The sequence below is a fragment of the Prunus dulcis genome, chromosome 3 (genome assembly GCF_902201215.1).
Source record: "Prunus dulcis chromosome 3, ALMONDv2, whole genome shotgun sequence".
NCBI lineage: Eukaryota > Viridiplantae > Streptophyta > Magnoliopsida > Rosales > Rosaceae > Prunus > Prunus dulcis.
The window spans coordinates 21,993,159-22,006,195 of NC_047652.1; the positions used below are offsets into that span (position 1 = coordinate 21,993,159).

At 37.4% G+C, this 13,037-nt stretch overlaps 2 protein-coding genes across 3 annotated transcripts; one reads left to right on the forward strand and one right to left on the reverse strand.

Annotated features, from left to right (window-relative positions):
• Positions 1-501: 501 nt before the first annotated feature.
• Positions 502-5,130, forward strand: LOC117623247 (ATP-dependent zinc metalloprotease FTSH 6, chloroplastic-like). Its single transcript, XM_034354154.1, has 6 exons — positions 502-1,230; positions 1,354-1,894; positions 2,005-2,318; positions 2,417-2,657; positions 2,779-3,096; positions 3,627-5,130. Exons 1-6 carry the CDS (start codon positions 629-631, stop codon positions 5,079-5,081), a joined length of 3,471 nt encoding a protein of 1,156 aa, XP_034210045.1. The 5' UTR covers positions 502-628; the 3' UTR covers positions 5,082-5,130.
• A 264-nt stretch (positions 5,131-5,394) lies between these two features.
• Positions 5,395-7,347, reverse strand: LOC117622060 (amino acid transporter AVT1I-like). Of its 2 annotated transcripts, XM_034352577.1 has the most exons (4): positions 7,100-7,347; positions 6,501-6,779; positions 6,172-6,362; positions 5,395-6,067 (listed from the first exon to the last, which is right to left on the reverse strand). In XM_034352577.1, exons 1-4 carry the CDS (start codon positions 7,269-7,271, stop codon positions 5,552-5,554), a joined length of 1,158 nt encoding a protein of 385 aa, XP_034208468.1. In that variant the 5' UTR covers positions 7,272-7,347; the 3' UTR covers positions 5,395-5,551. The 2 variants fall into 2 exon arrangements, with proteins under 2 accessions (XP_034208468.1, XP_034208467.1); XM_034352576.1 differs by having other exon boundaries at positions 6,172-6,779.
• Between the last annotated feature and the right edge of the window lie 5,690 nt (positions 7,348-13,037).

Sequence of the window (13,037 nt, forward strand, 5' to 3'; positions counted from 1 at the left end):
AAAATACAATTTGGTTTTTCTTAAAATACTTTTAAACACATAAAATCCATGTCTCACATTCATTTTTCTTTTCCTGCTAATGTTACACAAAACGATGTTACATTGTTTGTTTTCAAAATAAAATACGTTCTTTTGGTTTTACCTTCCTACCTCCCGGCTGATAAAGAAAAAAGAAAAAAGACACGTTCGATGAAAAAAGATATTGACTTGCAGACAATAAATCTTAAATTCAAATTTCATAATATCTCAATTTTGTGTGTGAAATATACTTAATTTGGACATTAACCTATGAAAATGTGCTTAATTTGGACAAACAAATGGACCACATCATTCCAAGTGTGTGGTTGAGAGGGAGATTAGAAGATTTCATAGTCACCAAAATTTATAAGACTGATTACTCATTCATGCACACAAATTTAAAAACGTCAATATTCTAGACGTTTCAGGAATGAAATGGAAAATTTGAAGGCGAAGTATCCACTCAAGAAGAAGCCAAGCTGAAGTTGCTGGAAGCCTCCAATGTCTCCCATATTAAACAATACTTTGACATTCCCTCCAAACCGAACCAGTTTACAGTGCACACTAAAATTGCTCCTACCAAAGCTTCAACCTTTAAGCCTCTCGAAATATGTCACCTGCTCTGTCTCTGTCCGTCTCCCTCTCTCCACTCTGCAAATCTCAGGACATTTCAAAGGAAACCCACCTTCCCAAAAACCCCAATAGAGAAAACCCATGTCAAAGCACTCACTCAAACTTCAAATTTAGTAGGAGATCGCTTTTAAACTCCACTACACTGGACCTAGTAGGAGCTGGGGCCCTCTCTGTTTCTAAGCCTGCAAGAGCAGAGCCAGAGCCAGAGAGCCCAGTTGCCTCAACTTCAAGCAGAATGTCATACTCAAGATTCTTGAAGTACTTGGATGAAGACGCTGTTAAGAAGGTGGACTTGTTTGAGAATGGAACTGTTGCGATCGCCGAGATCTTCAATCCCACATTAGATAAGATCCAAAGGGTCAAGGTTCAGTTACCTGGATTGCCACAAGAGTTGCTGAGGAAGATGAAAGAAAAGAACGTAGATTTTTCAGCTCATCCTATGGAAATCAACTGGTTGCCAGCAGTTCTAGACTTGTTGGGAAATTTTGCTTTTCCATTAATACTACTTGGAACATTGCTGTTCAGAGCTAGTTCTACAAACACACCAGGAGGCCCCAACTTGCCTTTTGGACTTGGAAGGTATAAAATCACCAAGTTTCTCATCTACAGCATAAGCTAGTTTTAAGTTTTTTTATGTTTTTGATTTAATCCAACTGAATATTTGACATGGTTTTTGTGCTGTGTATATATGTGGATCAACAGGAGCAAAGCCAAATTTCAGATGGAGCCTAATACAGGGGTAACATTTGATGATGTAGCAGGGGTTGATGAAGCAAAGCAAGATTTCCAAGAGATTGTTGAATTCTTGAAAACTCCAGAGAAGTTTTCTGCTGTTGGAGCAAGAATTCCCAAAGGGGTTCTTTTAGTAGGGCCACCTGGGACTGGAAAGACACTGCTGGCCAAGGCCATAGCAGGAGAAGCAGGGGTCCCTTTCTTTTCTCTGTCAGGGTCAGAGTTCATAGAGATGTTTGTAGGAGTAGGAGCTTCTAGAGTGAGGGATTTATTCAACAAGGCTAAAGCCAATTCCCCATGCTTGGTTTTCATTGATGAGATAGATGCTGTTGGGAGGCAGAGAGGAACAGGAATTGGCGGAGGAAATGATGAGAGAGAGCAAACACTCAATCAGTTGCTTACTGAAATGGATGGGTTTAGTGGGAACAGTGGAGTGATTGTTATTGCTGCTACTAACCGCCCTGAAATTCTCGATTCGGCTTTGCTTAGGCCTGGCAGACTTGACAGACAAGTAAGCTAGCTGCTGTTTGTTTTCCAAGCTCTGCAAAAAAATTTGAGTCTTTAGGCTATCATTTGATATTCAAAGTTCATGCATTTTTTTGTTTGTTATTTCTTGGGCAGGTCACTGTTGGGCTACCAGATATAAGGGGAAGAGAAGAGATATTAAAGGTGCATAGCAACAACAAGAGGCTTGACAAGGATGTTTCTCTTAGTGTTATTGCCATGAGAACTCCTGGTTTCAGTGGTGCAGACCTTGCAAACCTCATGAATGAAGCTGCCATCCTTGCTGGTAGGAGAGGCAAAAACAAGATAACAATGAAGGAAATCGATGACTCAATTGATCGGATTGTGGCTGGGATGGAGGGGACAAAAATGACAGATGGAAAGAGCAAAGTTCTTGTGGCTTACCATGAAGTTGGCCACGCTATTTGTGCGTAAGTGAAAACATGTATTCTTGATATACAAGTAGTATTTCTTTTGTTCTTCCTAAGACTTTTGAGCTAAAATGTTCTACATTCTTTGTCAATTGCAGGACACTGACTCCAGGCCATGATCCAGTGCAGAAGGTCTCTCTTATTCCCCGAGGCCAAGCTCGTGGCCTTACATGGTTCATACCGGATGAAGATCCTGCTCTTATTTCTAAGCAACAACTGTTTGCTAGAATAGTTGGAGGGTTAGGAGGTAGGGCATCAGAGGAAGTGATTTTTGGGGAGCCAGAAATAACAACTGGTGCAGCAGGAGACTTGCAACAAATCACACAGATAGCAAGACGGGTACATAATTTACATTCAAACACCTCAAACATACTTTTATTAATGAAATTTTAATTGTCAAGAAACTAACAACCAAAATCCATCCTTAAATACCAAATTAACAAGATTGCTATATTTACAGATGGTAACAATGTTTGGCATGTCTGAGATTGGACCGTGGGCATTGACAGACCCGGCAACGCAAAGCAGCGATGTAGTGTTGAGATTGCTAGCAAGAAACAACATGTCTGAAAAGCTCGCTGAAGACATTGATTTGTCAGTGAGACATATAATTGAGAGTGCATATGAACTGGCAAAGAACCATGTGAGGAACAACAGGGAGGCCATGGATAAATTAGTAGAAGTGCTTTTAGAAAAGGAGATCCTCACAGGAGATGAATTCAGAGCAATTCTGTCTGAATTTACTGATATTTCTGTGGCGAAGTTAGATAGGAAATCTGTCCGGGAGATGATTGAAGCCTAGGCATACATATATAGAATGCCACAAAATATGTACAAACTTTTTGTTGTCGCATACAGGTAGAAGAGATATAATATCTAGCTAGACAATATAGGAGCCTGCATCTGCATGTATTAAAGCTTAGATGTGCATGACCAAAAAAAAATGTAAATGATGTACAAATTTCAAGTGTATAAGTTATGTTTTTGTTGATTTGCCTTCAAAGTTTTAGGAGCGATACAATACCATCGTGAGTGGGCAATTTCTGATCGTAGTTCACTATGAAACTCGCATTTGATCAATGGCTACAAATTCACATTAGATCAATGACTAAAAATCATTGGCTCTATTTCTTTTTTTTATACGTACCAGCCAAAGTATTACTTGTTTTCACACTTTCGTTGTGATATGCGAGTGCGAGTGTTGCCGAGACGAGACCCAAAATCCAATCCCTTGATCCCAAATGAATGGTTCGGCTTCCGATCCCAACCGCCAATAACTGTAATTCAAACTTTGGCTCCAAGAAGCAGCAATGTCTCTATCTCCTCAACCTCTGCTTCACATTCAAACAACTCTCTCAGGTTCATGCCCAAATCCAAGTATCTGGCTTTCAAAGAGACCACTTTCTCCTAACCCAACTCATTCGCTTCTGCGCTTTGTCTCCCTCCAAAAACTTCAACTACGCTCGAACCCTTCTCGACCACTCTGAGTCTTCACCACCTTCTTCGTGGAACTTCCTCATCAGAGGCTATGCCTCGAGCCACACGCCCAGAGAGGCCATCTGGGCCTTTCGTGCAATGCTCGGCCGGGGTATTAGACCCAACCAACTTACCTTTCCTTTTCTGATCAAGTCTTGCGCTTCGGCCGCCGTCCTTAAAGAAGGGAGGCAAGTACATGTAGGCGTTGTGAAGTGCGGTTTGGACTGTGACGTGTATGTTCAGAACAACTTGGTTCATTTTTATGGGGCTTGTAAGAAGATTAAGGATGCACAGCGTGTGTTCGATGGAATGTCGGTGAGAACTGTTGTTTCGTGGAATGCGGTTCTAACTGCTTGCGTTGAGAATTTCTGGTTAGATGAGGGGATTGGGTATTTTGTAAAGATGAGGGATTGTGGGTTTGAGCTGGATGAGACTACAATGGTGGTCATGTTGAACGCCTCCTCGGAGCTTGGGAACTTGAGCTTAGGGAAATGGGTTCACTCCCAAGTAATTGAAAAGGGTTTGATTTTGAATTGTCAATTGGGTACTGCACTTGTTGATATGTATGCAAAATCTGGGGCTTTGGTCTATGCCAGGCTAGTTTTTGATAGAATGGAGTTGCGGAATGTGTGGACATGGAGTGCAATGATTCTAGGACTAGCCCAGCATGGGTTTGCCAAGGAAGCCCTTGAACTTTTCCCAAAGATGTTGAACTTCTCAGTACGCCCGAATTATGTCACTTTTCTTGGCGTTCTCTGTGCTTGTAGCCATGCTGGACAGGTGGATGATGGGTACCAATACTTTCACTATATGGAACATGTGCATGGGATTAAACCCATGATGATACACTATGGTGCCATGGTTGATATCTTAGGTCGTGCTGGCCGTCTGAACGAGGCTTATAGCTTCATCATGAGCATGCCTTTTGACCCCGACCCCATTGTATGGAGAACATTGCTTAGTGCATGCAATACGCGTGATGCTAATGACAATGAAGGGGTAGGAAATAAAGTGAGTGAGAAGTTGCTTGAATTGGAGCCAAGCAGGGGAGGGAATCTTGTGATGGTCGCAAACATGTATGCTGAAGTTGGGATGTGGGAGAAAGCGGCCAATTTGAGGAAGGTTATGAAAGAAAGACGGGTGAAGAAGACGGCAGGGGAGAGTTGCGTTGAGTTAGGCGGGTCCATCCATAAATTCTTTTCCGGCTATGATTCTCGAGCTGATTATGAGGGTATCTACCAGTTACTAGATGTATTGAGCTTGCACATGGAGTTGGTTAACATGTAATCAAAATCAGTTGCCATGTAACCTCTATTAATTTCAAATTTTTATTAATGGATAGCGCATTGCTGATTTTCCAAAACATTGCTCATTATCAGTAATTTTTCTCTATGAGCTCTGAATCTATTGTTCTACCACAACTACTGCCATTTTTTCAATGTCTGTATGTCTCTGCATGTCTATTTCTTAAATCAAAATTGACAACACCCCTAACGAAGGTTTTGTTCGAGGGCTCCCTGTATTATTCCCCAGGCTATTTTGTGGGGATATATCTAAATAACCTATAAAGCAAAAACTCAAACAGATTAATACGAAGTGCAGCAGGTTGTAACAAGCTAAGCATTCCTTGTTTTAAAACTCACTAATCAATCACCATACACTAGCCCAAAAGAAGAAGGAAGGAAAAAAAAAAAAAAAAAAGAGAGAAAACTCTCATTGTAGCAATTATCTTGCCAACAAGAGATCATTGGTACGACTCACAAGCTCCCTATTATTTCTACTAGAGCAGTGTAAGTGCCAAATACAATAATTGCAGCACTGAGTAGTAATATGCACCCGATAATCAACACCTCACATCCGAATCTTCGATAATTACCTGAAAGTTTCAGGTAGCAAAAGCATGGGAATACAATTGAACCTGTCACACTCAAAAATGCTCCAACAAGTGACATGAGATACGCGAAAAAGGGTATAGCGAAAGCTACAATTACAGTGCTGATTACCAAGGTAGTGCTGGCTAATAGGCCAATGAACCTTTTACTGTAGTGACTTGGAAACTTCTTCTTGGCAGCATTCACGATTGGAGTAACCATCAAAGCATATTTGGATATTGGATTCACCAGGGTCGTGAATATGGCGACTTTTGAGCTAATGTTTCGAGTTGGGAGGTTTAAAGTTATTTGTGATTGAACCGTTGAACCAAACATTAGGTAGCCAAAAACTGCCATTGATGCATAAGAAACGGTGCATAGGATAAAGCAGAGGAGGAGGACCTGCAACAAAAAAACAACAGATAAGAATTTCCAAAGCATGCTGAAGCAAAATAGTAAGAATGTCATTTAAGAATTATGAAACTCAGGTGACATGTTTTACTTACATTGGAGAACTGATGCTTGTTTTTCATTGAAGTGTACAAGGTAGGGAACACTGGATGAGCACAATAACAAAAGGCATATAAGCTAACAGCTGTAGGGATTCCATTCCAGTTAACTGGTGACCCCGCTTGATGAAATCCAATTCCATCGAAAGAACCAATCCACAGAATTGAACCAAGGATGATTGCAGAAGCTAAAACCCCACTTGCAGAGACATAAGAAAGAACGCTCAAGTTATCTAACCAAACTGTTGGGAGAATAATAAGGGCAACAACAACTATAAAGCAATGTTTTCCACCAATTCTTAAACCAGCCACTTCCAATTCCACACCTGGAAATATGTTATGCAAGTTGTCCCCTTCCAAAATCAGGAAACCTGTTGAAACTAAGTAGAGTTCTATGTTCATGACAACTGACAACCATATCCTTCCCTTGTTCCCAAATGCACGTTCGCCTATATCCGGATAAGTTCTGATATCAGAATCCATATCCATGCATCTTTTAATTAGCAAGCCTGTGTAAAAGCATGAAGCGGCGATTGCGAAAAGAAGTATCAAGCTTAACCATCCTCCTGATGATAGTGCATAAGGAACTGAGAGTATCCCTACTCCTGAAAACCAAAAAACAAAGTACAAATTTGGCATTAAAACTTATATTTTGCTTGAGCAAGTACTGAAAAGCAAATTAGATGAAAATGTAACAATAAGAAATCATACAAAGATACCAAGAAAGAAACCCCAACAAAATTTGACCAGAATTAGATAACCTGACAGCGCATTGAGTCAGGTTATCTAATTCTCGTCAAAGATACCAAGCAAGAACCCCCAACTATAATAAAAGTTTATGCCTTAATTAATTAATTAGTAACCTAGCTTGTCAAAAATTAATTTGGAAAAAGAAAGAACTTGTTATGAGAAAGAAGTAGATAACCTGACAGCGCATTGAGTCCATTGAAAAAGGTTTTGAGAAAAGAGGTTGTAGCTGCGGATTCATGATGAAAGTTAGACTCTACTTCTTCTACCTTATTGCTTGCAGGCTCATGTTGTCCCTCATCAAGGATAAGAGGCAAGGTCAAGGATGATTCATGTGGAGACTCATCCATTGGTAAAGGGAGAGAGAGAGAGAGAGAGAGAGAGAGAGAGAGAAGTTGAACTCTTGAACTGAAGTGTAAGAATGAATCCTAGGACATAAATGTAAAGCTTGTGAAATTATGTATATAAATACATGGAAGTCTTTCAAATAGTTAAAGGTGTCAACTGTGCGCTATTTTTGTTTTGTCCTAATTAAGAATCATTAACAAGTTCGGTCGATCCAGAGGACAGTCAAACAAACAGGTCGAAACCAAGTAGGACCAGAAAAAGTTTGTTTTCTAAGTAAGTGTACGAATTTTTGCACAGGTAGTATTTTATAGAAACACAGAACATGGAAATACATATACGGGCAAAACCAAAACAAAAGAATACGACAGTATGCTGTCAACAGACAGATACTCATCTTCAAATTTGATTAGCTAATATACGAAAAATAACAGAAACAGCATGTGCTCTATATTTCTACAACTTACAGCCAAAAGGAAAGTTGTCAGTGTAACAAAATGGACACATGTCAAGTATTACAAATGCGTACTAAGTTAAAGTGGTGAGTAAAAGTAGTTATCTATATAAAAAGCCAAGACTGGGGCTATAAATAGCATATGCTCTATGTAGATACTTCTCCTGTTTTTTTTCCTCCTATTTTTCCATCAATCATTTCTCATGTCTGAACTTATCAAATATGAAAAAACAATTAATTTTTCACCCTCATGACTCTTTTTCTTTTCTATGAACCAAACCCATCCTTAAAGAAACTATTTATTCATTTAATGTGCAGAAAGGTCTATTATTTTCAAACACATAAGCTTAGTTAATAATCCTATCTTAGTCAACACATAACCTTGTTGGGTTTATTAATGCACTGATTTCGACCCAAAAGAAAATTAAAAAAATCCTATTTAGTCACGGAAGTCTCATCACGTGCATCCTATGTAAGAAGAGTCCAATACAATTTGAACACTAGCAAAAAAAAAAAAAAAAAAAGAAGTGTGGGGCCATCCATGGCCCGTGAATTCCAGAAAGATGGGTTCAGGAACCCCAACGCAGAGAAATGTTGTTTAAGTAGAAGTCATTGAAGAAAAAGCCAAATTTAACACTACAAATGTGTGAGATGTAACAAGCTTCTTGAGCCACTGGAAAAAACGAAGGCAGGTTGAGATGAGGTACCTGATAAGGCATTGAGTCCATTAAAACAAGTCATGCAAAATGAGGTGCTTATTTGATGACCACATCCAGCTTCCTCTACGTCGTCGTATAATTTGTCTGGCTTCTGATGCTGCACCAGAGGCGCGTGAAAGGCAAACCCATAATCACGGTTTTCTGCATCCATGGCCCAGCGACACACAAACAGACAAAGATTGAATAGGTGTCTATGTTGATGGGCTAAATGATTTGATTTTGCAGGTGTTAAACATTGAATCAACAAAAGGAGGAAGACGTTTTGATCAAAAAAAACAAAAACAGAAGGAGGAAAACGTGCACACTACCGCATGCACAGTTGATGAAAAGGTTTGCAAATTTTGTGGGGTTGTTGAAATATATCAGGCTAACAGCTAAAGGGCTAAATGATAGTGTCGTTTCGAACATTTTTTTGGCTTAGGTGTCTGTGACTTGATCTACTTGCAGGGTCATGGCTCTGGTGAATCAGTCTAACCCTTCCCTCCATTCCCCCATTCTTTGGGAGGAAACTGAAATGCTCCGCATCGCATGTTATATGCTGAGGTGGTAAGACCCTGTTATCATGAAACAAAGAATTAAAAACGAAAGGGTAGAAGCTGGCTATAATGTAGGAAAGAAAATCTTGTTGGTGGGGGTTGATTGAATTTTCATTCAATCATTAGCTATGCAATAGAAACATATATGTGTTCGGTTTTTTTCTTCTTCTTATTTTTGGTACAAATAGATCTAGGTGAACCATAAGAAACTGATATCTCCGTTTGGACGAAGGAATTGCAAATTACATAGATTTCTAAATGACGGAATTTAGATTTCCGTCATTTCAATTTATGACAATTAAAGATTTCAATGTTTGGATTTATGTATGTCCAATATTGTAAATGAGAGAAATGAAAATTTTCAATGTTTAAATAGCTCATGTAAATTGTAAATGACATAAATTAAATATTTTGAAAGGACAAAAAAACTGATAACCGACATAGAAGGTATTCCTCGAAGTATAAAATAACATATTGTTTGATGAACTAAATAACTCAACTTAAACAAACAGAGCATCTTAGCAAACCAAATCACTCCCCACGTGCAATAAACATAAGCAACACACTCTCTTCTTTTCTTTTCTTTTTCTCAATTGGGAGTGCCTTCAGCATCTAAAATTGTTTGTCATTTTCTATCAGCCAAGCACATGTTTTGAGTTGTTCATTTTCACTAAGACCTAGTATTGCTTGTATATTCCATAGCTATATTCCACCGAAAGTAGTTTTTGTCTTCTCCTTCAGGTTCAACTCCGTGTTTGTCTTCCTCTTTCCTTGAATTTCCTTTGTAAGCCTCTTTTTTCCTCCAAATTCATTCATGACTTTAGCCCCTGCTTGTTCACTTTTGCACATTTAAAATACAATTAGAAAGGAAATGAAGTAGAGAATCTCAACTTTGGACATTAGTAAGCAATGCAACATCCAAGTGAGCCATAAGAAACTGATATCCAATAATGCTCCATTTGGATGAAGAAATTTCAAATTACATAGAATTCTAAATGATGGAATTTAGATTTCCGTCATTTCAATTTCTGGCAATTGAAGATTTCAGTGTCTAGATTTATGTATGCCCAATATTGTAAATGAGAGAAATGAAAATTTTCAATGTTTAGATAGCTCATGTAAATTGTAAATGACATAAATTAAATATTTTGAAAGAACAAAAAAACTGATAATCGACATAGAAGGTATTCCTCGAAGTATAAAATAACATATTGTTTGATGAACTAAATAACTCAACTTAAACAAACAGAGCATCTTAGCAAACCAAATCACTCCCCACGTGCAATAAACATAAGCAACACACTCTCTTCTTTTCTTTTCTTTTTCTCAATTGGGAGTGCCTTCAGCATCTAAAATTGTTTGTCATTTTCTATCAGCCAAGCACATGTTTTGAGTTGTTCATTTTCACTAAGACCTAGTATTGCTTGTATATTCCATAGCTATATTCCACCGAAAGTAGTTTTTGTCTTCTCCTTCAGGTTCAACTCCGTGTTTGTCTTCCTCTTTCCTTGAATTTCCTTTGTAAGCCTCTTTTTTCCTCCAAATTCATTCATGACTTTAGCCCCTGCTTGTTCACTTTTGCACATTTAAAATACAATTAGAAAGGAAATGAAGGAGAGAATCTCAACTTTGGACATTAGTAAGCAATGCAACATCCAAGTGAGCCATAAGAAACTGATATCCAATAATGCTCCATTTGGATGAAGAAATTTCAAATTACATAGAATTCTAAATGATGGAATTTAGATTTCCGTCATTTCAATTTCTGGCAATTGAAGATTTCAGTGTCTAGATTTATGTATGCCCAATATTGTAAATGAGAGAAATGAAAATTTTCAATGTTTAGATAGCTCATGTAAATTGTAAATGACATAAATTAAATATTTTGAAAGAACAAAAAAACTGATAATCGACATAGAAGGTATTCCTCGAAGTATAAAATAACATATTTTTTGATGAACTAAATAACTCAACTTAAACAAACAGAGTATATTAGCAAACCAAATCACTCCCCACAAGCAATAAACATCAGCAACATACTTTTTTTTTTTTTCCTTAATTGGGAGTGCCTTCAGTATCTAAAATTGTTTGTCATTTTCTATCAGCCAAGCACATGTTTTGAGCTGTTCATTTTCACTAAGACCTGGTACTGCTTGTATATTCCATAGCTATATCCCACCGAAAGTAGTTTTTGTCTTCTCCTTCAGGTTCGACTTCGTGTTTGTCTTCCATTTTCCTTTACTTTCCTTTGTAAGCCTCTTTTCCTCCAAATTCATTCATGACTTTAGCACCTACTTGTTCACTTTTTCACATTTAAAATACAATTAGAAGGGAACTGAAGTAGAGAATCTCAACTTTGGACATCAGTAAGCAATGCAACATGTGATAGAATAGTCAAGCACTCATAGAAACAAATAACTTAAGAAGTACTGATCATTTTGATTAACCTTTTCTACTTAAAAAAATTATAAAATACACGAAACAAGAGAAACAAAGGTCCAAGTGTGAACAATAAATCAAGAATTAATGATGCCTCATTGCATTTGATAATTATGGAACATCTCTAATGTCAATGTATCGCGAAAGTTTGTCCATTGATCAGTAACTTGAACACTTTCAATCCTATCATGAATATTATTTTTATTTCCCTCTAATGTTGAATGATTTGATATGTCATGATCCATAGAAGCTAAAAATTCCAAATCTTGAACTTCTGGTTGAAAAAAAAATGTGAACCTCCCAACAAAATTTCACCACCACTAATTAATTAAATAATAGAGTTTTATTATCTTAAGTTTGACCATTCGAGACATGATGTCTCTTAATTACAATCCCTTGCTTCAAGAGAACATCCTTTGATTCCATCATAAAGAAACAGAACGTGTGTGTTTGGTTTTGTAGCTGCCCCTAAGTCGAACCTCAGGGTTTGATTTGAATTGTTTTGAGGAGTGTTTGAGAATTTAGCTAAATAAACCAAGGATTCAATATGGAATTGTGTTTGGGGCGAATTTGGTTAAAAATAAACTAGGGATTCTGTTTGGATTTAATATTTGGGCGATTGCATCTAGATTGAGTCTTTAGATTGCCTACGTACCCTTTCGAATGGATCAAACCAACGTAGTTTGGAATTTAGAAATTAATGGGCAGGTGTGGTCCACTAATTTAGAATTTGTGTCTGTGAGACAATTTGGAGATTTTAAGATTTTCATAGGTAAATGACCCATGAGAAAAATTGGAAATTAATGGGTAAGTGTGGCCCACTAATTGAGAATTTGTCTTTGAGAGATTTGAATTTAATCTCATTGAAATTTGCATGGGTAGATGACCCATGGGAAAAATTGGATGGTTTTGTACCATTTTTCTTATTGTCAATGTCCAAGAAAAATAATGAGCAATTTTGATGAACCCACAAATTCTCTACAATTGATATTTGCATTTGGGAAAGTGTTTGGGTTAATTTAGTTAGAATAAACCATGGATTCAAATTTGGTTGCGATTGCATCTAATGGGATGCTGGACTGCCTACATACCCTTAACGAGATCAAACTGACGTCGTTCCAAAATTGCAATGAGTGAATGACTCACTGCTCTTAGGAAAAGTGTTTTGGCGAATTAAATTTTAATTTACATTAATATGTTGTTGTATCTTAGTAATTATATTAATTTAATAACATTAATATTCACTTTTCATTTCTCTTTCAATACAAAATAAGAAAAATTAGGTCCTATAATAAATATTATTTTATTAATATGAGTTTATTATATTGGTATTGATTAAAATGTTGCCCAATATAAGAGGCCTCTAACATACAACTTTGTATTCAAATTTTTTTTTTTTTTTCCAGCCGCTTTTTTTTACTTTTTTTAATCAAGCTTCAGCCTTCAACCACTCATTTCTCTCTCTCTTAGATTTTGTTTTTCCTCATTACAGCTTCCCTGAACCTTAAAATATATGTAGCGGGTCAAGTTAGGAGAATGGTTCTAACGTCTAATAGACTAAACTTGTGAATTATCTCTTTGGTCTTTCAAACATTCCTGGGGCCAAATCTAGACGCCTACCAA